At 38.8% G+C, this 24626-nt stretch overlaps 1 protein-coding gene across 1 annotated transcript in view; it reads right to left on the bottom strand.

Annotated features, from left to right (window-relative positions):
• Positions 1-24626, bottom strand: part of SLC7A11 (solute carrier family 7 member 11) — a 74267-nt gene that overhangs the window by 30460 nt on the left and 19181 nt on the right. The window contains exons 5-6 of the mRNA XM_049770076.1: positions 17359-17458; positions 10890-10934 (exon numbers count right to left, since the gene is read on the bottom strand). Coding sequence (XP_049626033.1) covers positions 10890-10934; positions 17359-17458 — 145 coding nt within the window. The remainder of the gene's footprint in view (positions 1-10889; positions 10935-17358; positions 17459-24626) is intronic.

The raw sequence follows: 24626 nt of genomic DNA, 5'->3' as shown, positions 1-24626 counted from the left end.
TGAGAAAATCAAATACAATCATACTCTAGGTTCTGGGGAATAACATCTCCCATATCAGAGATCCCTCCTAAGTGGAGGGATCTACAAGGCTACTTTTGGTCATGCCAGAACACACACACTGAACACCCACAGACTGCAGAGAAAATGATAAACTCTTGCCCATTTTCACAAAGTGCTATTGGGTTACAAATAATTTAATGATATAATATTTTATAACAACCATTAAAAATTAATAATCTAACAATATCTAAGTGTTCATGAAGAGAAAGTTATAGTCAGATCTGTATCTGTGAAAATACTTCTGTATGTCAAAAAGAAATTTCAACACCCAACTGTTGGGTCAAGTCATGAATGCATGTTTTTGAAAGTTATTATACAATTCCTCTTCATCTCTTGTCTTAGCTAAGCATCCTAAGATAATTTACTCCAAAACTTAACCAACTTCTATTATTTTGACACCTAAGTATATGCTTTATTTTTTAATTAGCCCTCTTTTATCTAATTTCACTTAATTTTTCTCCCACTGGCAGAGTAGGATGATAACAAACCGTTTTCAGTAAAAACAGAAGAGACTAATTATTTAAGACATTATGTAATTACTGCTGACTCTTGTGATCTGTGCAGTTGATTCTGTCTTCTTGGTTTGGGAATATATGGAGAGACTGGTGAAATCTGCCAGATTTTTCTACCACACAATTTGCCACCTTGTGTGGTTTAAGTCCAAGAGGCATTAAAGTTTTTTAGTTTTTTTGTTTGCTTTTGCTTTGGCGCCACACCCAGTGACACACAGGGCTTACTCGGGGCTCTGCATTCAGAAATCACTCCTGGAAGGCTTGGGAGATCATATTGAATGGCAGAGATTGAACCCAGGTCCATCCCAAATCAGCAGAATGCAAGGAAATACCTTACCATTGTGCTATCACGCTGGCCCTGAGACATTAAAGTTTATAATGTTCTTATTTATATTCAAAGTAAACACATCAGTGATTGGACTATGAACCCATGCATTACAAGTATCTTTAATAAAAAGCATCTTGTCACAGAAAGAAAAACCATGGAACCCACTATCCACATCATTTTCCCCAATTTCATATTCATAGATACAAAGAAATACCCTGCCACCTATGAAACTTCATTCAACTATTGGCTACTGAAACATGACCCAACTACCAATATGGAATCTGTTAAAGGCAAGGATTTTTCAACCCAGACAAAACCCTATAGAAACCATTGGGGTTTTCTATCAACTGACTCTTTGTGTTCTCCAGTTTGGTACCAATTCTACAGCGTCTTTTCTGGAAGTAAAAGTACAGCACATGATATTCCATAACAAGATCAAGAGCCTGTTTGTCAAAGAGTTTCTGGGCAAGACTGAAAATCTGACAATAGGCAACTCTGATGGAAATATGCAAAATGACATCCATGATCTAAGCATTAGTAGTGTTGAATTAAATATTAAATATAAAGTCCTTGATGGTGGTGGATGACGGTGAGATGGATGGAGGGGCCTTTCTCTGCCGGCCAGTGCCACGCGCCTGCAACCCCCTCCAGCTGGCGGTCTCAGCTCTCAAGGTGAGCAAAACAGGATGTTGGAGGAGAGGAGTAACAAGTAACTAAGTAGCAAAAGATGCCTGGGTATGGGCACACATATAGTTGCTTCAAAAGGAAACAGAATGTGCCAAGATATTTTATCTGATGTTGATGCCTGAGTGTGAAGCCACCTAAGGGAGTTGGAGACAATTAAATAAACAGCAGTTCTCATCATCTTCAGAGGCTCATAACTACTAATAACTGGGCACATTGCTGAAGATGCAGAACAACTTCTCAAGCTGATTAATAGGTCGTGTGTATAGAAAAGCACCCCCAGTTTATAAAACAATTACGCTAATCCTCTCAATTTTTCCAAAGATTATGAAATATTCTAATCTTTGAAGACTATAGGTTTTGGTTGCAGATGGTATTTCTATTACTTGTCAAACTCATTAACATTTTTGAATTTCACATATTTTATCCTCACAACCCCAGGAGAACTCTAATATAGGGATTATTACCCTCCATTTACAAGTGGTAAACAAAAATTCAGAAGTAATTTATAGGCCTGCCCAAGGTCACACAGCTAGTTAAGAAGAGACAGGATTAGAATTCTGATGACACGAACCAGGGCTACTTTCAAATATTTGGCAAGTAAGTATTTTTCAAAGTTTTGAATAGAGGAGGGATTGTTTCTTCAGCCAAGTCCCCATGGTCTTTGGTTCATTTTTGATGTCTACAATGATACTACAGCTTCATCATGAGATTATCCATGTTGAAGATGTTTATTTCCTAGCATATATAGATGAGCTGAGTTGATGTCTAAATATGGTTAAGACAAAATTATTAAGATAATTTCAGCACATGACAAGTATGAACCTAATGGCATGGATATAGGTTGACTTGGTTCTAATAAAACACATGGATGTGATTCTGCTGTGTAAAAAATCTTAAATCACCCTGACTCTGAATAAGTCTACCCAGCTATCTTTGGACTAAATCAAGAATGGTGGTCAAAGAATTGTTGTACCAAATAGAACCACATGGTAAACCATTCACTGTGAGCCTCCTGCAGTATAACAAAGAATTTCCAAATCCGTACTTGGGGAAGGGAGGTGTAAAAATGAGTGGGAACAGGGCTTTGAACTGAGAAGGAAGGTGTGTCCTTTCCAATAAGAGGATTCTGATTCTGAGCCAGATGTGGCAAAGCAGTTAAACACTTGCCACATATGCAACCCATCAGAGTTCAATATTTGGTACTACATCTAGTACCTCAAGCTCTAGTTAGAATGATTCCTGAGGGGGCCGGAGCGGTGATGCAGAACTGTAAGGTGTCTGCCTTGCCAGCGCTAGCCTAGGATAGACCATGGTTCAATCCCCCATCATCCCCCAAGCCAGGAGTGATTTCTGAGTGCATAGCCAGGAGTAACCCCTGAGCGTCACCGGGTTTGCCCCCCCCAAACAAAACAAAAACAAATAAACAAACAAAAGAATGATCAGAGCCAGAAATTAGCCTTGACCACCAATGGATATATGCTTTCTCAAATAAAGAGGATTCTGGTAGGTTTTATTCCCTTTCTCCTTGGGGATCTCTTGCAGTGGTCCTCAAACTATGGCCCGCGGGCCACATATTGTATTTGTATCTGTTTTGTTTCTTCATTGCAAAATAAGATATATGCAGTGTGCATAAGAATTCGTTCATAAGTTTTGTTTTTACTCTAGCCAGACCCTCCAATGGTCTGAGGGACAGTGAACTGGCCCCCTATTTAAAAAGTGTGAGGATCCCTGGTAGAAAGACAACCAGGGCTGAAGAAATAGCTCAAAAGGCTGGAGCATATGCTTTCTGTACAGTAGACCTGAGTTCAATGCTCAGCACCATATCTTTCCCTCAAGAAGTTCTGGGTGCACCTGACCCCATTACCACCAAAAAAAGGAACCTGCCCAGTTGGACTACTGCCACCCAACCAATAATTTACCCAACCTCAAGCAGTCAGCAGGTTTCTAGTCTGGATAAACAGGAAAAGCAGGATTAGCCCAGTTCAGGAAGTCATACTTTGTTTCCTTATTTTACTTTATATGAATGTGTTCAAGGAGAGAAAGAATCTGCCTGATAACCGGGTGGCATATTAGTGAGGAAGGCCTCTCTCTCCTTTACCTTCTGACATCCTATAATTCACCTCTTCTTGCTCTCTGACCTCTATTTGGAGGATAATTTACAAGAACAGAAACATAGGGGAAACGCAAATCAGTCACTGTTCTGTTTCCTAAAGAAGGAGTTTATCATTCCAGACTCAAAACATAAACTTCAAACTCATTTGAATTAGAATTTAGAATCAACTTATCTGAGAAGCCATAAAACTCTAAAATCACTGACCTTCAATTTTGTGCTTCATAAGGGTTAGAATCCTTAAATTTAAAACAAAATGTAAATGGCTTTCCCAAAGCATTTGAAGGATTAATATCTGTCTTCTTTGATTACAGCCTAATAAAATATTATCATATAATCCTATCATTTCTGCACCAGTTCTCTGACACTCGTTTCCATGAACAGGCTGTGTTTGAGCCAAATGTATTTTTTATGCATTTGTAAAGCTGAGAAATGCAAGAATTTTGATCCTAATGTACATCAATCACATGTTCCATTAGTGAGAAAGTTTTAGATGGAACAAAGACAAAGCAGACAAACTTGGTGACCTTGTTTCTGAACACAGAAGCATCTCTTCTCTGTGACATCTGGTCAAATAGGGTCACTGTACTATAGTGACCAAAGCAGTAAGATGATACCAATAATGCCCAGGATATTTTATGCTTTTTCAAACTTTATGTGTATTTCCAGGAGAAATACATATAAAATGGAATGATTTTGATTTATATGTCAACTCTCTCGACAACTGAAGAGACATATTGTCACCTGCCAAAAAAGATTCTAGCAGTACCTGCCATCATTCATAAAGATACTTCCTACTTGGATATAAAATTAATTTCACATGTGAATTTTATTAGAGCTCACTGTTTTAGAGAAATTCATCCAGCAAGTATTTTTTGCAGATTAATTCTGTTAATAATCCAATTTTTTTCTATATGTATCTATAGTTAACTTTCTGTAATTGGAGAACACATGCCTAGGAACCTCAGATTCACAGAATGTGAGGAGCATTTGTCAAATAAAAAATTATTCTGAGAATGCAAATTATAACGCTTTTTTACTAAAATCATAATTTTATATTTCTATAGTTGGCACATAGAATTAACAAGACATTTATTATATATTATTTTCTAACAACTATAAAGTTAAAAATATAAAATAAATGTGACAAAGTTCCATTCATTAAGTATATATGATGAATTCATTGTGTTTATGCAGTTTTTTGTGGCTTGGAAGATTTTTCAAAATTTTTTTTAAAAATGATGGGCTAGGGGCTGGAGAGATAACATGGAGGTAAGGTGTTTACCTTGCATGCAGAAGGATGATGGTTTGAATCCCAGCATCCCATATGGTCCCCGGAGCCTGCCGGGGGCGATTTCTGAGTGTAGAGCCAAGAGTAACCCCTGAGTGCTGCCAGGTGTGACCCAACCCCCCCCCCCAGAAAAAAACAGGGGTCAGAGCGATAGCACAGTGGTAGGGAATTTCTCATTATTTATGACCTTACACCTCCCTCTAAAAAAAGATCCATCTCCTATTTAAACAGAAAAAGGGGGGGGCAGAGAGATAGCATGGAAGTAGGGCATTTGCCTTGCATGCAGAAGGATGGTAGTTCAAATCCCACATCCCATATGATCTCCCGAGCCTGCCAGGAGCCATTTCTGAGCATAGAGCCAGGAGTAACCCCTGAGCGCTGCCGGATATGACCCAACCCCCCGCAAAAAACAGGGGTCAGAGCGATAGCACAGTGGTAGGGCATTTGCCTTGCATGCAGCTGACCCAGGATGGACCTCGGTTAAATACCCGGCGTCCCATATGGTCTCCCAAGCCAGGAGTGATTTCTGAGCAGAGCCAGGAGTAAGCCCTGAGCATTACCAGGTGTGGCCCAAAAACAAAAAACTAATAAAACAAAACAAAAAAAAACATACATCTGAAAATACCAAAATGCAAGCGAAAAACTTCAAATAAGTCTAAGGTTTTATCATAAACATTGGACATTTGAAGATTTTTGTGGGGGGGATGTTTGCAGTGTTCAAGGTTACTCCTAGCTCTATGCTCAGAAATTGCTCCTGGCAGGCTTAGGGGACCATATGGGATGCCAGGATTAGAATCACTGTGCTTCTGTATGCTAGGGAAACGCCTTACCTCCATGCTATCTCTCCAGCCCCTGAAGAAGATTTTTAATTTTTTGTGGGAGAGGGGGTTCTGTGTTTTTTGTCAAATTAGCAATAGATGGCACAAAAAAGTAAAATATTGAGCTAAAGCTGGAGCGATGGCACACCATTAAGGCGTTTGCCTTGCACACTGCCGATCTAGGACCGACCTTGGTTAGATCCCATCTCATGTGGTCTCTTGAGCGAGGAGCAATATCTGAGCGCATAGTCAGGAGTAATCCCTGAGCATCATAGGGTGTGGCCCAAAGAGCAAAAAAAAAAAAGGTAAAATATTATTCATAAATGCCTTTCTTCTATCTTGAGGTGAGTCTAAAATTTTTGCAAGAATACATGCAAAGTATCTCCATTTGTAGTTTCTGAACCAGACAAAAATTGTTCTTAGACTGTTCCTGCCTGACCAATGGTGATGGGTCACTCTTCCTGAAAGGGCTTCAGGCGTTTTTCCCAGACCAAGTTTCTCTTCTCCTAAGTTATCATTGGCTCAAGGTGTGATGACTTTCAGGCATCAATTAATATAAATGGGAAGCAGGCAAAGTATTAATTAAACATGACACTCTGATTATTTAAACCTTCTATTACAGTTGATTATTCATAGCATGTTGATAACCTGCTCTTCAAAAATGACTGATGATGTCAAGCTTTACTGAGTTCCTCCAGGACGACTATTTCCAACTCTTCAGAACAGAAGGAATAAATGGAGTGAGAAGAACATTGGAACAAGTCTAATAGACAAACCGACTAATCTTAGACCCCCAAGGTCAAAGCCAAGCTATTCATTTCTTGGCTCTCATCAACACAAGACATGATTTATCAATCTTGGAGCTGGATCACAAACATTATACATCTCAATGATATGTTCTTCGCACTGTGTAACTTTTTGAACAATGATAGATGACATGGGCGCCATGAAAGGAATTTTGGAAGGCAAAACTCAATCTATTTGAAAAAAAAAAACAACACTGTAATTGTTCAAAACAAATGCATGCATTAGCAATCATTACATCTACAAAGTTCTGTGGAGGGTGGGGCAGATAGTATTTTAAAGGTCATTTATTCCTTGGGTTCTGATCCCTCTTCATGGTTCAAACTGTGGACATTTACATTTCAGAAAAATACAATTTCTGCTCCACTATATGTTCGTCTGTGGAGTCAGGCACCATGCAAGAGGTCATTATTAAAATGCCATATTTTTATATCATTATTAAATGTCAATGATTAGCCCCATGCTTTGTAAAAAGTCACTTAAAAGACTTTCTTCTGCAAAATACCTATCACCAGAAAAACCTGGAAACATTGTCCCCATGAAGAATGTCATGACATAAGCAGAAATTATGGCCAGAATTTGAGGATTAACACTTTCTGGGCTTGGAAGCGTGGGTTTTTATCTCCTATTGGACCCCACACTTGTCTCCACAAGAAGAAATCAAGATTTAGGTCCCATTCATGAAAGCAGCTCCAAAATTACTCCACAGAGTACCAAAATTACTCCACAGAGTAAATATTAGGGAATTGGAGAGATTTGCATGGAAATAAAATGATTTGTCAAGAGCAGCTAAAGGTGACCATTGGTCTGAACTCTTTGACCCCATTACTACTCCACACAGCTAAATGAATGATGGCCTTAGCAAAATCCTTGAGTCTTGGTAAGGGCTAGTGAGAAATGCTAGTCCTTCAGCAGCCCCTGTCAATTTCATTTGCAACACAGCTATACTGGGCACCTGTGTTGGATCAGGAAACCCATCCATCCCACCCATCACACAGGAGGCAGAATTGTCACGATTCTGCTTGGTTCCTGGAGGCATTTTGGAGCCATGTCTGCCGACCAAATAAGATAAATTACACATCTACACTGATCCTCCTAACTTTGCCATCTGTTCTCAATATTTGTAGTGAGTAGATTCATGTTTCTCAAAGCATCTTCTGTATTTAAAAACTAAGTTCAATTTTTAAAACCTAAACTGACCGTCAACAGAACACAGAGAAGTTAAAAAATTGGGGTATGAAACAATCCGCTCACAACCCAAAATGTCTTGAGTTGATAAACAAATAAAATGAATTTAACTTTTTATTTCTATGGAGAATTTGTAGATGTCTCATATTCTTAGTCTAAGAAGTAAACACTTGGCTTAGATTTAAATGAAATGCTTCACTTTATTTTTTAAAGTGAGTATCTAAGTGTCCAGGAAGAAAAACAAACAAAAATATGATACTTTTTCTTTAATTTCAGTTCTAGGACTTACACATTATCTTGACCTCATCTGTCCAGAAAGTTCTTCAGTTTAAAATCTTAAAATATAACATGAAAACTACAACTATTCTAGGTTTATAAAGAAAGTTGAATAAATCAAGATTTTCAGCAATAAAACTATTTCATCCAATATTAACAACCAGTGGTAATAATCCATTTAAATTGGATTTGAAAGAGGCTTTTAAATTGTTATAAAACTTTTACATTTTCTATTTCTTCTTTATAATGCAGCTTATTCTATCAAAATAGAAAATTCCAATAAAATCTGTACACAAGAGGAGTGATCATAAAATATGTATCAATTTAGCCACTGAAGGATTAGAAGAACAGGATTCAATAAAGTGTGAAATAATTATTTTCTATTTCTTTATAAAATAGTGAAAGAAAAGAAGTGATAAGGATATTAGAAGCAAAGAGAAAATGTACAGGAATAAATTTTTACCTCATTCCTAAAACAGAGCACAGCAACCAAGACTAAAAAGTGACAAACACTAATCTAAGTATCTCCATATATTTATAACCATAATATAATGAGAAAGAGATTATTATCCTCATTTATGGAGATAAAAATATTTCTTTGTAAGAGGAAAAGAATCCTACTGATTCAATCATTCTTATTTGGAGGTATTTATATGTACCAAACCATGAACATTATCCACATGTGAATTTAGGTCTTAAAATTAAGAGGGAAAGTAAGGGAAAGAAAAAAGAAGAGAGCAGAGAAAGAAAGAATCCTTGACTTTATATTTCTGAGAGATAATACACTTTAGAAATATAGGTAAGAGGATAATAAAATGTTTAGCAAAAGCCTTATTACCAATAGTACTAATGTATATGCGGCAATTAAAACTATGATTAAGTTGCTTAAAAACATTCAAATAGAATGTTGGACCAGGGAGATAGTACAGAGTTGAGGCATTTGCCTTGCATGTAGTCAACTTGGCTTCAATCCCCATCATTGCATAAGGTCACCTGAGCACTGGTAGGGATTACTTCTGAGACACAGTCAAATAGAAGCCCTGAGCACTGTTGAGTAACATCTAAATACCCTCAAATAAATAAATTGGTAACAGAGAATGTGAACTACACTAAACCAATGTTTTACTAGGTAATAAAATCTGTGGGTCATATCTACAAACCTACAACTTGACAATTTTTCATAAGAGATACCAGATTTTTTTCCACTGAGCTCTTTAAAATGTTTTTAGTTAAGAGTTTATTAAAAATCAAAGCCAGATCTTTCATGGAATTTCATGGAAATTCAATAAGTATATTATATAAAATCTAGAAAGATCTGGCTCTTCTCTGAGTTCCTGCTTAGTTATGAACTGTCCTCAAAGATGAAAAAGACAGTCCAGCTAATTTATCTTCCCAAACAATGAGGTTAGCCTAGAAAGTAGCTAATCATTTCAACATATTAGTCATAACTAGTTCTTAATCAATAAATATATATAATTGACACTAACTCCAAGTATAAATGGGGAAATACTGTCCTAAATTTGTAAGACTTCTCAGCAGAATAATTCATCATGTATTTAGATGACATCTATAGTTGCAGATAACTTGATTCCAATACTATGACATCTATTAACCTCAACTGCTGGTTTTTGTACTATACACTGACAATACTGGGACTTGGTACTGGCCCTTGGCCAGCTCTAATCAGCAACTATCTCATTCCTTCCCGATTCACTTTGTGACAGAATTTCTTAGCTGACCCTCATTTGAACTGCCAGTCCTTAGATGTTCTCTCCGATGCCCATGCTGCCCTGGACTAGCTCCCCTTTCCTGCTGGCTTTTTCTTAGAACTAACTCCTTTGTTTGCCCTATTTCTCTGCCTCTCTCTTCCCTTTCACATTTACCTAGAAAACATCTACTCCTTGCTTCAAGTAGAACTAAGCCATTTGTCTATAGATAGACTGAAACATTTTCCCTCTTTTCTTCTCTGCCAAAACTGAGTAAATGATTATGCTATCAATTTCATCATGTTCCATTTATTTATTTACACATTTGACTCATTAGCAATAAAACTGTGAAGACACAAAGTACAAGTATTACTCATCAGGTAAATCTTACCACAAAGGTTAGAATATGGTAAATTACTAAATAAAAGGCAGACGAATTAAACAATTATTGAATTCTATCTGGGTATTCCACAATGTTTCTTTAAATTTTCTACTTCCAGAAGAGGGATTTATTTTCCTCCTATATAAGGTCAAGTATTTAGACCTACATTATAAATATAATTCACTTTTCTAATTTAGTCCATTTTAGAAACATTATACATATATGTCATCAAGTAATTTATTCATTAAAAGTTATAGCAAATACTAAAAGCAATCACCCAGCACCCCAATTACCATTTATATAATCTTATGCAGTTATTTCATTTCTAAGCTTTCAATACTAATTTTTCATTGATTAAATTACCATTGTTAATTGGATAGTTATGGAAAAACTCATACATATGATTTAAAAAATCAAGTGTTTTATGGGACACTTAGGGAAATCTGAGAGTTCATGCTAAGTTGTATGCACATGCTTTTTTGGTGATAATTTACCAAAAATAAAACTGGTTTTAGATTACTAGATTATTTTATGTTAGATGTAAAATATGCAACAATTATCCCATCTAATCATAATAAAATCAAGTCAATTACATCTTTCCAAGAAATAAAGGTGATAATGAAGATAAAGTTGATAGCCCCATGTTTAGTTCTTTAACTCTATCTCTTCAACTACAAGACCTACAATGATTCATCACAAATATTACATAGTAAATAGGACTACTTACTTTTCAGGATTATCCACTTCTTCAGTGACAAAGTTGAGATAAAACCTAAAAAAGATAAGAATTAATTTAAATTACTAATATATATTGCCACTGTAATTCAAAAGTTGAAATTAAAAATATTTAAAATCAAACTTAGATTTATGAACTCTTTGTAAATAAATATTTATAAGAAGTGTTTCAATAACCAAAAGATCCTAGAAACCATTTTGTATTAAATATTTATAGTATTCTTTATTAACATTTTCATAAAGGTACAGCATACAATAAGCTGTGAATCAACAATATTAATGTAGCTGGACTCATAGTTCCAAAGTATACTCAACATACCTGGTAACAGTATGGTTCATACTGTTCTGTACCCTAGATAGGTCATTATTACTCTGACTTTTAACAATGTAGATTACTTTGCTTGTTTTATTAGAATGAATTTGTATTTATGTGTTTACTACAAAATTTTTAGTATTTAGGTTTGGGCTTTTACTGGACTTTGTAAGTCTTATTCAGACTGTTATATGATATAGTAATTTATTATTTTCATTGTGTATGTCCATTGGAGTATAACCCTATAGATTCCAAACTATAGCTATTAGGAATATAGACAGGAAAGTGTATTTCCTTTTTTTTTTTTTTGGTTTTGGGGCCACACCCTGCGATGCTCAGGGGTTACTCCTGGCTGTCTGCTCAGAAATAGCTCCTGGCAGGCACGGGGAACCATATGGGACACCGGGATTTGAACCAACCTCCTTAGGTCCTGGATCAGCTGCTTGCAAGGCAAACACCACTCTGCTATCTCTCTGGGCCCAGGAATGTGTATTTCCTTTGAGAATGTATTCAAAGTCACCTGGACAATGGGTAGATGCATAGTTGTTGACATTTTTCTAAACTAGCTTACCATTTTTGTATCCCTGACAGCAAAATAGGAGATTTTCATGTACTGGCCATTGGGGAAATGGAAATGGAGTGTGCCCATAGTCATACTCTTCAAGGAGATAAGATTCTAGAAGGGCCCATATAACAGTATGCTAATGTTCAAGAGGCCATGAAAACAGGTCCTGGGCAAGAGGCAGAGTTTAACAGAGCTGACAGATCTAAGCATGCCGAGATAATGGATCTTGAAATTGGAATAAATCAAAGGATAAAAATGAACAAAGCTAAACCAAATGTAGATCTTTCTACTTCATAGAATTTTTTCTTCATAGATCTTTCCATGTCATAGACTTAAAAAATTTACACTTTCACACACAATTTTGTCATTTTTATATACTCTTACAGGTATTTTTGTCTAAGAAAGTAAAATAATCTTTATATACACATATATAAAATCCTACATGCACTAATTCTTTATAATCTAAAAACTAATGGCCAGAGTATCAAACCTTTTGCCTGAAACAAATATTGGAAGGGAAATAATATTTCTTACTCTATCTTTATTAAAACACACATACATACACAACACCTAATTTCAACAGGTAAGCATTGCTGATCCCAGTTGTTAACAAGATAACAAGTCCAAAATGGAGTCCCTTATTCTAAGTCTCACATCACCAAACAGAATTCAGGTTCAATTCTTCCATCAGGAACTCTGTTCAGTAGTGAGATGATCTGTCTGCCCCTTTCTGATCTGGGGTCAGGTAAACTTTACTGCCAGTACAACCTCCTTCTCTTCTCATTGTCTAGAAAAGCCTTTTGTTTTGAACAAATTGGAGGCTTCTTGGTCCACTCCAACATACCTCAAACACATTCTCCACATTTTTAATATGCCTCATTTTTATCTGTTAACAAGATTAAAATTTCTAAGTAGTAATGTAAGTGGACTGTTTTTCAGTAGAAGCATTTCAATAACTGAAAGAACAATAAAGGTGATCTCAAAGGTTGGCTGCCAAGAATATTCTTTTATAATGACTAGAAAGTCAGCTTCTAAAAATAGAGGTTGTACCTATCCCAGAAAACTAAGCAACAATCAATATTGATGCCTGCAGTATGTGCTTGCAGAGATTTGATATGTTTGCTATAAGCCTGAGGCAATGAGAAGTGCAGGAATAAAATGCAAAAAAAAAAATGAGAATAAACCCCTGATACATACAAATGAACTCACACATTCATAAACATAAAATTGTTTACATATAAACAATTGAACAGATATACAGATATACACATTCAGAGACATACATGCCCACATTTACCACTTAAAAACACTCAAAAGTGCTTCTACATATACTATTACACAGTAGATACACACAGACATGCTCACATATACAAGTATTTCTAGATTGCTTATGTCAAAAATTGACGATTTCTCCCAAACAGTTGCTTTAAGGAAACTGATCGTTTCCAATGATGCAGACATGAGAGACTGTATTGCTTCAGAGAGGAACATTCTGGTAGATACTTGCCACAGCTCCAGACACCAGAAGAGAGAAGAGACTCCAGTGAGGGTGCAGAGGTTGCCCCTTCCTCCTGTGACCAAGGGGGGCGCCACTTTCCCTCCTAATGCTGTCAAAATGCTCCTCTTCCTATCGAAAATGCTCCAGCAGGAAACCCTAGCATCCTTTGGACTGACTTTCCTCAGGCTTCTGGACAGCACTCAGAGATCTGTTGGTACAGTTTCTCCAGGCCTCTGTCTCAAAGGTTCCCCAAGCTGCAGCACATCCCAAAGCCAAAATGAGAATGATTTGAAAAGGAGCTTATTCTTTAGATTAGATTGGACACATGGTACTAAATAATCCCAGCAGGTGCTTTACAGAGAAAATCCACTGAGAATCGGATTCTTAAAGGGAAAGGGAAAGACACTGGGGGAAAAAAGTATTTTCTATCATACAGTTAAAAAAATAATAAATCCACCAAGCTATTCTGGATGCTGGATGAGTCCATCCCCAGGCTCCTGTACCCCTGCAGCCTGTCCCTCCAAGCACATGCTTTGGCCACACTATTCAAGTTCTCTAGCCCAACTCGTGAGCTGGCTCACTTAAGGATTCCTTGATCTGTTGAGTCAGGGCTCTGTGAAGGTGTTTTTTCTCAGTCTAGAAGGTTCTAGAGCTCCTCGGAGCCAAAAACCTCCTCTCCTCTCTCTCTCTCTCTCTCTCTCTCTCTCTCTCTCTCTCTCTCTCTCTCTCTCTCTCTCTCTCTCTCTCTCTCTCTCTCTCTCTCTCTCTCTCTCTCTCTCTCTCTCTCTCTCTCTCTCTCTCTCTCTCTCCCTCTCTCTCTCTCTCTCATATTTTTCCTACTGAGTCACAGGGATGACTTTCCAGCAAGTAGCCTTCAGTTCAGCTCAGGTCAGTCCTGATGCATTGGCTTTGTGGGCCTTATGTGGTGTCTCTCTGTCCACTCACCACCACACATGAGCACACACACTGCACACACATATACTCACACACATTTATACATACATGAACATGCATTCATGCATGTACACAAATATACACATGTACACCTGTATTCCTTTTTTTATTTTTTCTTGTCACCCTTTGTCACCAGTAAAGTGCCAGGATCCCAGGAAGGAAGACCTACTTCAAGACCCTTGACTCTAAGAAGCCCTAGATCTGATACAGAAGGCTAGCAGGAGACAGAGCTTAGTCAAGAAGATGCAAAGATTCAGGCCCACCTAGAAATTCCCTGCCTTTTTTTCTCTGCCCTTCCCTTCACGGCAGATCTCCTTTCCCTATGCACACCCAACACTACAGTCTCTTTGTTGTTCAGCTTATGAGCAAAGAACTGCAGGCTTCTCCTTCTCCCTCCACAGAGCCTCGCTAAGGCAACAGAAAACCTGCTCCAGAGCTCAGCCACTTCCAGGCCAACTCCGGGGAAAATGGGCCCCTTCCTTCCTCATGCTCTTCCAGAAGACAAGAAACCTGAGAGTCTTGTTCTTCCAAATGGGGTGTGGACAGGAGGATTCTCTGGGGAAATGCATGAGTGAGAACTGCACTCACCTGGAAGTCAAAATCAGTTTCTAGACCTACGAGAGAGTTGGCCCTGCCCTATGCCAAGTTGGCCACAGTCCTTTAGGTCAGTGTTTCTCAGCTTTCCTTTCCATCTGTCCCTCTGACCTTGTTGCTTTCCTGTCCTACCAGTTGGCCCCCAAGTCTCATACCATTGCCTCTTAGTATATCTTGAGGCTCCTCAAGAATCTGTACAGCCATATGGGTTGAGAAATGTTGATTTAAATGTTGATTTAAATATTGATCAGCATTCAGATGTTGATTCTACCCAGGGCCAGCTCTGATCAGCAACATCCTCTCTCCAGCCAGTCCCTTGACTTCACACCAACTCTGAGCTCTGCACCCACGTCCTATTTCCTCCTGCCATCTGCCTTTCTCACCCTTTTTCTTTCTTTGAAGAAACTTCCTGTCCTCTAACCTGTTTCTAGCTCACCACAACCTAGAGCCTGTACACACTCATCTCCATCAGACTGTGTTGGTGTCTGTTTGGACCCTGGACATTGTCTTTTCCAATCACATGAAGCTAACATGCCCACAATGATTAAGACAGTAAACAAGACCCCTGCAAAACCTATAGAAGTGCAGATTTATGATTCTCCAGAAAACTGGTGACCTAAATAGTCAGTGACAGTTTGTGGGAGCAGATTTTAAGGTTTCATGGGAGCAGGAGTCTGTTGCTGAGAAGCAAAAGGCAACTTCACTCAGCAGAGTTCATCATGTTCCATGGCCCTCAACACTATGGCCTGACTCCCAACGCTGCATTAACCAACACTGAAAGCTTTTGCCACCTCCTACTTCACTCTGGGCTTTCCTGCTGACCCTCTTGTGGCTTGGCTACTGCCTCAGGGCACTGAGCTGTGATCCAGGCTAAATAGCCATGGAACAGCTGGTTCTGAGACTAATCCTAATCATTTCTCTCTGCCAGGAGTGCATGGTGTTCTGCACAAAGACCAACAAAAATGCCTTCAGAAACCCTGAGTGAATTGCAATGAATCCTTACAAACAACAGCTCTGTACAAAGCTTCCCCAGTACTCACACAGATTTCACACTACCCTCCCCAGGGTGATAATCTCTATCAACATCCAAAGTGTACTTGGAAAATCCCAAGCTTCTTCCACATCCTAATTCTCCTCTCATGCTATATTTTTCAATTCAATGATGGCATGGAAAACTCTCCGTTTATTTGGAAGAATATCTCCATTCCAATATTGGCTGAAAGATAAGTTCTTAAATAGTAAAGAAACAAACTCAGTTGTCTTCGTGCCTGAAATGTATTTATTACTTTGTTTTAGCATCCAATGGCTGTGCTATAGCTTAGTCTCAGTTTTCTGCTCAGGGCAAAAATTCCTGGGACTTCTGGGATAATTGGGGTGCTGAGAACTGAACCTGATTCAACCACGTCCAAGGCAAGCCCCGTACCCATTCTCTAAGGGTATATACCCTCTCTCTGGCCTGCATTTATTTTATTTTTGAAGTAGGAAAATGTTTTCATGTTATTATTATTAAGTTCATACAATGGTCTTCTAACAAAAGTTGAAATAATCAGCTCTAGAGATATTTTCTTCATGAGGATTGCTAGTTATTATTCACAAACAAGAAAATTTGGGAGGGTTGGATAGAGAGTACAGTTGGTAGGACACTGGCCTTGCATATTCCCAGCCAACCTTGGGTTCAATGTCAGGCATCCCATCTGGACCCCTAAGCACCACCAAGAGTAACCCCCTGAGGACAGAGCCTGAGCTTCTCTGAGCTCCTCCCCCCAAAAATTTAATCTTACTTTCAGTTTTTAATTATATTCCTTTATCAAGTAGACTTTCTGGAAAGGACCTTCAACTATATCCTATCTGATGAATGAAAGTTAGGCAGAAAATCCCAGTCTTATCTGGTTTCAAGCTCTGAAGAAAGCCAGACAGAAATACAAAGTCCCCTTCTTCCCCTGCACGACAGCACAGCTGGCTGCACACCTGAGTAGATAGATACTCATAGTCATGTTTGCTACACATGTTGTTTCCAAACATTAAAAAACTTATAAAGGAAAGGGCATGTCATTTTAAAACACAGGGTCACATGATTTCATGATTGTGAAGTCTTCTCTGCTTTTAAGTGTCATTTACCACTTAGGAACATCTTAATCCTCTCATTTTGAATATTATCAAAAGGAAAATGGAGAAAATCAATTAACCAGTATTGACAGAATAGCCCAGGAGCTGGTGTTGAAAGTTCTTTTGACAAGTTAAGTCCACATCTTGCATATTTGGACATGTTGCCTTTAAGCCCTTGCTGCGAGGTACTTAAGCGATGGGGACTGGCCCTGACAGGCTAGTCTGTATACTTCTTGTCTGTAGAGCCAGCATATAAAACAGAGTTTGAGCATGTGAGAACAAGCTACCCAGTGGGGACCACATGCTTGATTCACTCCAATATGGCAAATGGTCTGGTGAGTCTCATTTACTTTGACTTGGTACCTCAATTCAAGAGCTGAGGGGTGAACAGATCCCATGAAACCCAGGAGGAGAGAGATCCATCCACTTACCAGCCAGCATAGGCATACATCCCATAGTAAAATGCCAAGGGAAGGCGGACAATACTCGCATCTTTTCCGGAAAAGGCATCTTTGAAGTGTTGGGTGTGGCCTGTAACAAGAGAAGATGAAATTTAGGACTTCTGCATGAGTTTAGCCATGAATGAACTTGAAGTAGGGGTAGTGGGAACAAACCCTTCCATGTCTAGTCTAGAATTCTCAAGCTTTGCTCATTTTCTGTCCAAACCATAACTGTCCTGGGAAGGAAACCCAGATCTGAAGACCATTTGAAGAGGACTAGTCATCTCCTTTAATAGAAGTAGTGTAAGGGTAAAAATGGCATTTTGTTTTTTATTAATATCTTTATTTAAACACCTTGGTTACAAATATGATTGTAGTTGGGTTTCAATCATGTAAAGAACACCCCCCTTCACCAGTGCAACATTTCCATTACCAATGTCCCAAATCTCCCTCCTCCCCACCCCACCCCAGCCCGTACTCTAGAAGGCTTTCTACCTCCCTCATTCATTCATATTGTTATGATAGTTCTCAATGTAGTTATTTCTCTAACTGCACTCATCACACTTTGTGGTGAGCTTCATGTCATGAGCTGGACCTTCCAGCCATCCACTCTTTTGTCTCTGAGAATTATTGCATAAATGTCTTTTTTTTTTTCTTAAAACCCATAGATGAGTGAGACTATTCTGTGTCTATCTCTCTCCTCTGACTTATTTCACTCAGCATAATAGATTCCATGTACATGTATAGGAAAATTTTACGACTTTATCTCTCCTGACAGCTGCATAATATTCCATTGTTTATATGTACCACAGTTTATTTAGCCATTCATTTGTTGACGGGAATCATCTTGGTTGTTTCCATAGTCTGACTATTGTAAATAGCACTGCAATGAATATAGGTGTGAGGAAGGAATTTTTGTATTGTATTTTTGTGTTCCTAGGATATATCCCTAGAAGTGGTATAGCTGGATCATATGGGAGCTCAATAAGGTATATAGAACAACATGTAGGTAAAATACTCCATGACATTGAAACTAAAGGCATCTTTAAGGAGGAAACAGCACTCTCCAAACAAGTGGAAGCAGAGATAAGAAAATGGGAATATATTAAGCTGAGAAGCTCCTACACCTCAAAGAAAGTGGCATTTGACACACAACCATTCTTTAGTTCTGCCTCTATTCCTGACAATGAGACATTGAAAGATAAGTGAAGGGGCTCTGTTAACAATGGTTTCTAAAAGAGTGTTTGAATTCTCAACACTGGATTCACCATGCTACTTGGGAAATCATGCAAAGAAACATCCTCATAGCTGGAAATGTTCACTTTGGACAAGAACTGGGTCTTTAAAGGAGATCAAGTGATAGGCATCATATCCCTTCAGTAACAATCTTGCAAACCACAGTGTTGAAAGCGGGGGAAAAAAGAAGAGAAGAAGAAGGAGAAGAAGGAGGAGGAGGAGGAGGAGGAGGAGCAGAAATAGGAGGAGGAGGAGGAAGAGGAGGAGGAGGAGAAGGAGAAGAAGAAGAAGAAGAAGAAGAAGAAGAAGAAGAAGAAGGAGGAGGAGGAGGAGGAGGAGGAGGAGGAGGAGGAGGAGGAGGAGGAGGAGGAGGAGGAGAAAGAAAAAGAGGAAGATGAGGACAAGGATGAGGAGTATAAGGACAGGAGGAGGAGGAGGAAGAGGAGGAAGAGGAGGAGGACAAGGAGGAGTTAGAGGAGGTGGTGGCGGCGCTGGTGGTGACAGGAGAAAAACTGGAGATATTGGTGGCAGGAAATGTGCACTGGTGAAGGGTGTTGGACATTTTAAGACTGAAACTCAATCATAAACAACTTTATAATTATGGAGGACAAAAATAGCTGTATTATGAACAACCTTGTAACCACTGAGTTTAAATAAAGTAATTAAAAAATATAAAGAAACATCCTCAAGGCTGCTCATAATAAGGGGAGGGTGGGAAGCCTAGATCCCCTTCAAACAGAATTTTTCCACTTGATATTTTCCACTAAGTTTACTGAGAGACCAAGAGGAAACGGAAAACTCTGTCCCTACCCTCCACGTTCTTGTGTCAACCAAGCTCCACTGAAGCAGAGCCCAGCCCAGGATTGCATGTGCCACAGCCGATAGCATCTCTCCATGACTGCCTTTTCCCTGCATCCTGGGAATAAAGACCAGGTGACCCTGAAAGCTGAAAATGTCGAGTGTTTGGCTCTGCAGCAAAAGGTCCCTGTATCTGCCCTAGGAAATAGCATTGATTCTTCTAGAAACATGGAAATAGAATGACACTGACCTCTAAAATAAAGAACTGTGAACAAGGTATCCATCAATATGTGAACTGAATACTTTTCTTCACCACAAAGTCCTGATTTTATGAATAATAATGGGGGTTTTCCTCTTATATCTTTTATAAATTTCCAAAGAAATCAGGGGGCCAGAAAAAAATTTTAAAAAGCAGATAAGGTACCTCCATTCCATGCAGCCAACCCAGGTTCAAGCCCCAATATAGTGCATAATTAGCCAAGCACTGCCAGGAGTGATCCTTAAGTGCAGAGTCAAGAAATAAGTCCTGAGCACTGCCAGGGTGGCACAAAAAAAAAATTTTTAAATAGAAATTCTGTCATGCCTGATTAGTTAATATCAAAGTTAAGTATTTAAAAGCCTCTATTCTCCAAAGCAAACATTATATTAAATGATCCAAAAAGGAAATGTAACCCAAGAAGAAAATGCAATATTTTTTTCCCTAATACTGGTCTTAAGAACAGAAATGATTAAATTGAACAGCCCCCAAATAAATCCAAAAGATCACTGAGAGCAAGAGTTTGTTCTTTGGAAAAATAAACAAGATAAAAAACCATTAGAAAAACTCACAAAAAGAGAGAAAATTTTAATAAATTGAATCAGAATTGAAATGGAAATATCACAACAATATCTAGAGAAGTTCAAAGGGTAATCAGATTATTTGGAAAAAAATATTATGCCACAAAATGAGAGAACCTGGAAGAAATGCTTAAATTACTGGACTCTTATAACCTCCCAAGGCTGAAAATACCTAAAATAATCTGAAATACCCTAAAGACCTATCACTATGGAAGTCTTTGAAATGGTAATTAAAACATTATGGAAAAACAAAAGTCCAGGCCCAGGTAGATTCTCTAGTAAATTCTTTCAAACTTTTGATTTGTTTGTTTTGGGGCCCTCAGGGGTTAATCCTGGCTCTGAGCTCAGATGTAGCTTCTAGCAAGGCAAACTCCCTACCACTGTGCTATCACTCCAGCCTTCCTTCAAACTTTCAAGGAGAACCTACTGCCAATTCTTTGCAGGCTCTTCAGGGAAATTGAAGAAATATCAGCCTGATATTGAAAGCAGACTTAGATACCACACACACACACACACACACACACACACACACACACACACACACACACACTTACAGGTCAATATCCTTAGTGAACATAGATGCAAAGATTCTCAACAAATTTAAGCAATTAGAATAGTCACACTCATTTGTGGGATTAAAAAAAAAGATAGGGGCCGGAGCAGTGGCACAGGCAGTAGGGTGTTTGTCTTGCACGAGGCTAACCTAGGACGGACCACAGTTCGATCCCTTGTTGTCCCATATGGTCCCCCAAGCCAGGAGTGATTTCTGAGTGCAGAACCTTAGCATCACCGTGTGTGGCCCAAAAAGAAAAAAAAAAAAAAAGGATAGTATGATAATAGTATCCAGTGACAATAGAGAAGAGGGCCAGAAGGGCTAGAAGGACCAGAACATAATAAGGAAGTTTGCACAAATAATGAGGAAGTGTAGTTAGGGCAGAGAAGAGACCGCTATGACAATGACAGTTGGTGATGATCACTCTGGACAAAGACCAGGTGCTGAAAGAAGATAAAATGATATGCATGATACCCTTTCTGTAACAATATTGGAAACCACAATGTTTAAATGAAAAGGGTGGGGGGGAATGTCTGCCCAGAGGCAGGTAGAGAAGATCAGGGTGGAGAGTGGAAGAGAAATGGGATACTGCTAGAGTCCCACTCATTGCTGGTGGAAATGTGCATTGTTGAAGGTGTTGTATATATTATGACTGAAATTCAATCAAAAATCAATAAAAAAAATTGCAATGGTAAAAATGGTATTATAAACAACCTTCTAATCAGTGTTTAAATGAAGCAGTTAATAAAAAAAAGTAATCAGAATAAAGTATGCTATTATATTAACACTAAAAAAATTTAAAGTTGTCACATTGAAAAGAAAAGAAGTAAATGAGAACAATATAGGAGGTGCGTGAAGAACCAGAGATGCCCCACTTCAGCCTCTGAGCTAAGCCCTTGCCTGGGTTTCCCTGTAAATATCACAAAGGCTTCTAGAAGATTTGTGAGTTTTGAGCCAAGTTGGAGAATGCCAAGTTACGCACTAAGTCATATTGTTTCCCCTCCGAGTAAGCAATTCTCCCAAAGAGCTCACTTCTTAAAATGATATGGTGAATTCAGAAATACCCATTTTATGGTCTTCAAATATCTGTGTCCTCCCCGAATGAAAATACACATATTGGAGCTGAGATAAGAAACATCTGCTGAATATTCTATTATCTCAATCTGTGGTCTCCTGAGCCTTAAGGAACAATGTTCCACAAAGCACAACACAGAAAAACTAAAATAGAAAAAAAAAATCTTTTCAAAATATGGGTCTCCAGTACAGAGCCTGATCATGCTCTACTTAGTACATTACAGGGAAAAAAGAAGAAATTTGGGCTGACATCCATATGGTACACTGAGGACTACCAGGATTGACCCCTATGTGAAGAGCCAGGAGTAAGTCATTCCTGAGAACCATCAGGTGTGGCTCAAAATTAAAAAAAAAAAAGGAATAATTTTTTTTAAATTTTAATTCAAGGATAGTCTAGCTACCAAAGAGGTTTCAGGAAGATGAAAATCATAGTAAGAAGCCAAGTTTACCAAAACTTCCACATCTTCTAAATAAACACAGGTGCTCACCACTATTTCCAAGCTCTGGCTAGAGTCAAAATAAATGTTATATCCACACCAAGAATTTCTCTTCCTGGAGTTGCAAATTCAAGAGAAAAATAGGTGATGGGGAAAAATAAAATGGACAGTGGATAGTCAGCAGTCAGTGTTCTTGCTAAGAACACTGTACCGATCATCTTCAATTTTCTCGAAAGATGAGACTCCACAGAGGCATTTTCCTATTTGGTAAAACCCGATGCTGAGAAAACCCAGCAGCATTAAGCTACATAAGCCTAAGTAAAGTACTCATTAAAGTCTCATATTAAAAGCCAGAAAAGATGCAAAAAGATGGCTCTTGCGGAATTGGCAATTTGATAACATTTGTGCAAAAGAATCCCCATAGAAGGGACTACTATGACAATGAGAGGTGGAAATGATCACTCTGAACAAGAACTGGGTGCTGAAAGAAGAGAAAGTGATATGCATAGTACCTATTCAGTAATACATTGCAAACCACAGTGTCATAAAGGGGGAAAAAAGGTGTGTGTGAGCCGGGAAATGTCTTCAATAGAGGCAGGCAGGGGGAGGAAAGGAAGGAAACTGAGGATATTGGTGGCAGGAAATGTTTACTGGTGAAGGGTGTAATATTGTACACTATATGACTAAAACTCAAATAAAGTGTATCTTATCATTAATAAGTGATCAAAACAGATTCCAGCCTTACACTAAGCAGAGGATGAAGAAAGCCGTGTTGGTTTGAAGGGATAATATGTCATCTTTTGAAATCTAAGTGAGGGTCAAAGCAAAGTTCATGACCCAGAGTTTCTGCACTTGCCCCAAAATGGAAGAAAACCCTCAGAAAAAGACAAAAGACCTGGCTTGGGATAAGGAAAGGCTAACAGGAGGCTCCTGCCCACAAAAGTTCTTCAGATCCGCTCCGAAGCCGGCAGGCACTGCTGGGAGTCTAGTGTGAACTAGACCAGCCAGCTCGGGCTTTTCATGAGTCAAAGCTACAGGATAAAAAAGACTTTTTGTGTTTTTGTTTTATGCCAAGGAGCTGGAAAGGCTGGAGGACTGGACACAATCACTGAGTCATAGAATTTCTCTCCAGGGAGACTCAGATAATGGACTCCAGCGACCACCTTCCCCAGTGCCAGGAATTGGGTCTCATTTGCCAGCCACATGCCATGACTTAGCTGCAGTCTGGCATTGCCTTTTGCCCATGTAATGCTTTACTGGCAGCTTCCCTTAATTTCCCTAAAAATGTTCTTTCAGAGAACAGACTCCATCACTATAAATATGAAATGCTTAACGGACCATATTCTAGATGCTCCCTTACAGCTGTCTCCCTTCCCATGTGTTCCTCCCTCTCCAGAGCCCACTGTTGAACAATTTTGTCCACTGGGGTGTCCTTCTTTTCCCTGTTCCTCTGGCGCCTGGCGCTAGCTCTGCTCACTGCCTTAGCAGGGTTGGGACTCCTGACAGCTCACTCTCTTCGCCTTGTTAGACGGTGAACTCTGCACCAGCTCCCTCAAACACTCCCAGGATATGCTATTTCCTTTCTGCTGAGACGCAGGCTTTGACCTTAGCAAGACATAAAAATGAAGCACTGTATTGTCAGGTTGTCCTTTGGGCCCACAGGATCACTATTTATTCCTTCCTATATCTACACTTCCAACAATGGGCAAGGCCAAAGGAAGAGTGAATGGAATGCCAAAGAGTGAAGGCCCGTCTTTCATTGTTTTGCAGATAAAAATGTGTCTCTTTTCAGGCAATTTCTCTCTTTGAACTCTTCTAAAGTTAAAAACAAAAGCATCGGGAGTCAGAGAAATAGCATGGTGGGTAAGGTGCTTACCTTGCACATAACTAACCCTGGTTCAATCCCTGGCATTCCATTTGGTCCTCTGATCAATACCAGGAGTAATTTCTGAGTGCAGAGTCAGGAGTATGCCTTCAGCATTTCCATGTGTGCAAATAGGTACATACACACACATACACACACATATACACGCACACACACACTCATTCACTCTACGCATCTGTTCTTGGTCACTTGGGTTGTTTCCAGATTTTGGCTATTGTGAATAGTGATTGCATTGATTTGTGAGATACTTTTAAAAATACATAGTATGGTAATAATATCTAGAGACAATAGAGATGAGGAGGACCAGTCCATAATAGGAAGGTTGCCACAAAGTGTGAGTGCAGAGTACAGAGAAAGAACCACTATGACCATGAGAGTTGGAAATATCACTCTGGACAAAAACTGGGTGCTGAAAGGAGGGAAAGTGATATGCATGATA

Source organism: Suncus etruscus, chromosome 3 (genome assembly GCF_024139225.1).
Source record: "Suncus etruscus isolate mSunEtr1 chromosome 3, mSunEtr1.pri.cur, whole genome shotgun sequence".
Lineage (NCBI taxonomy): Eukaryota > Metazoa > Chordata > Mammalia > Eulipotyphla > Soricidae > Suncus > Suncus etruscus.
Note: the sequence above shows the minus strand (reverse complement) of the source record. Positions and strands in the feature narration are given on the sequence as shown.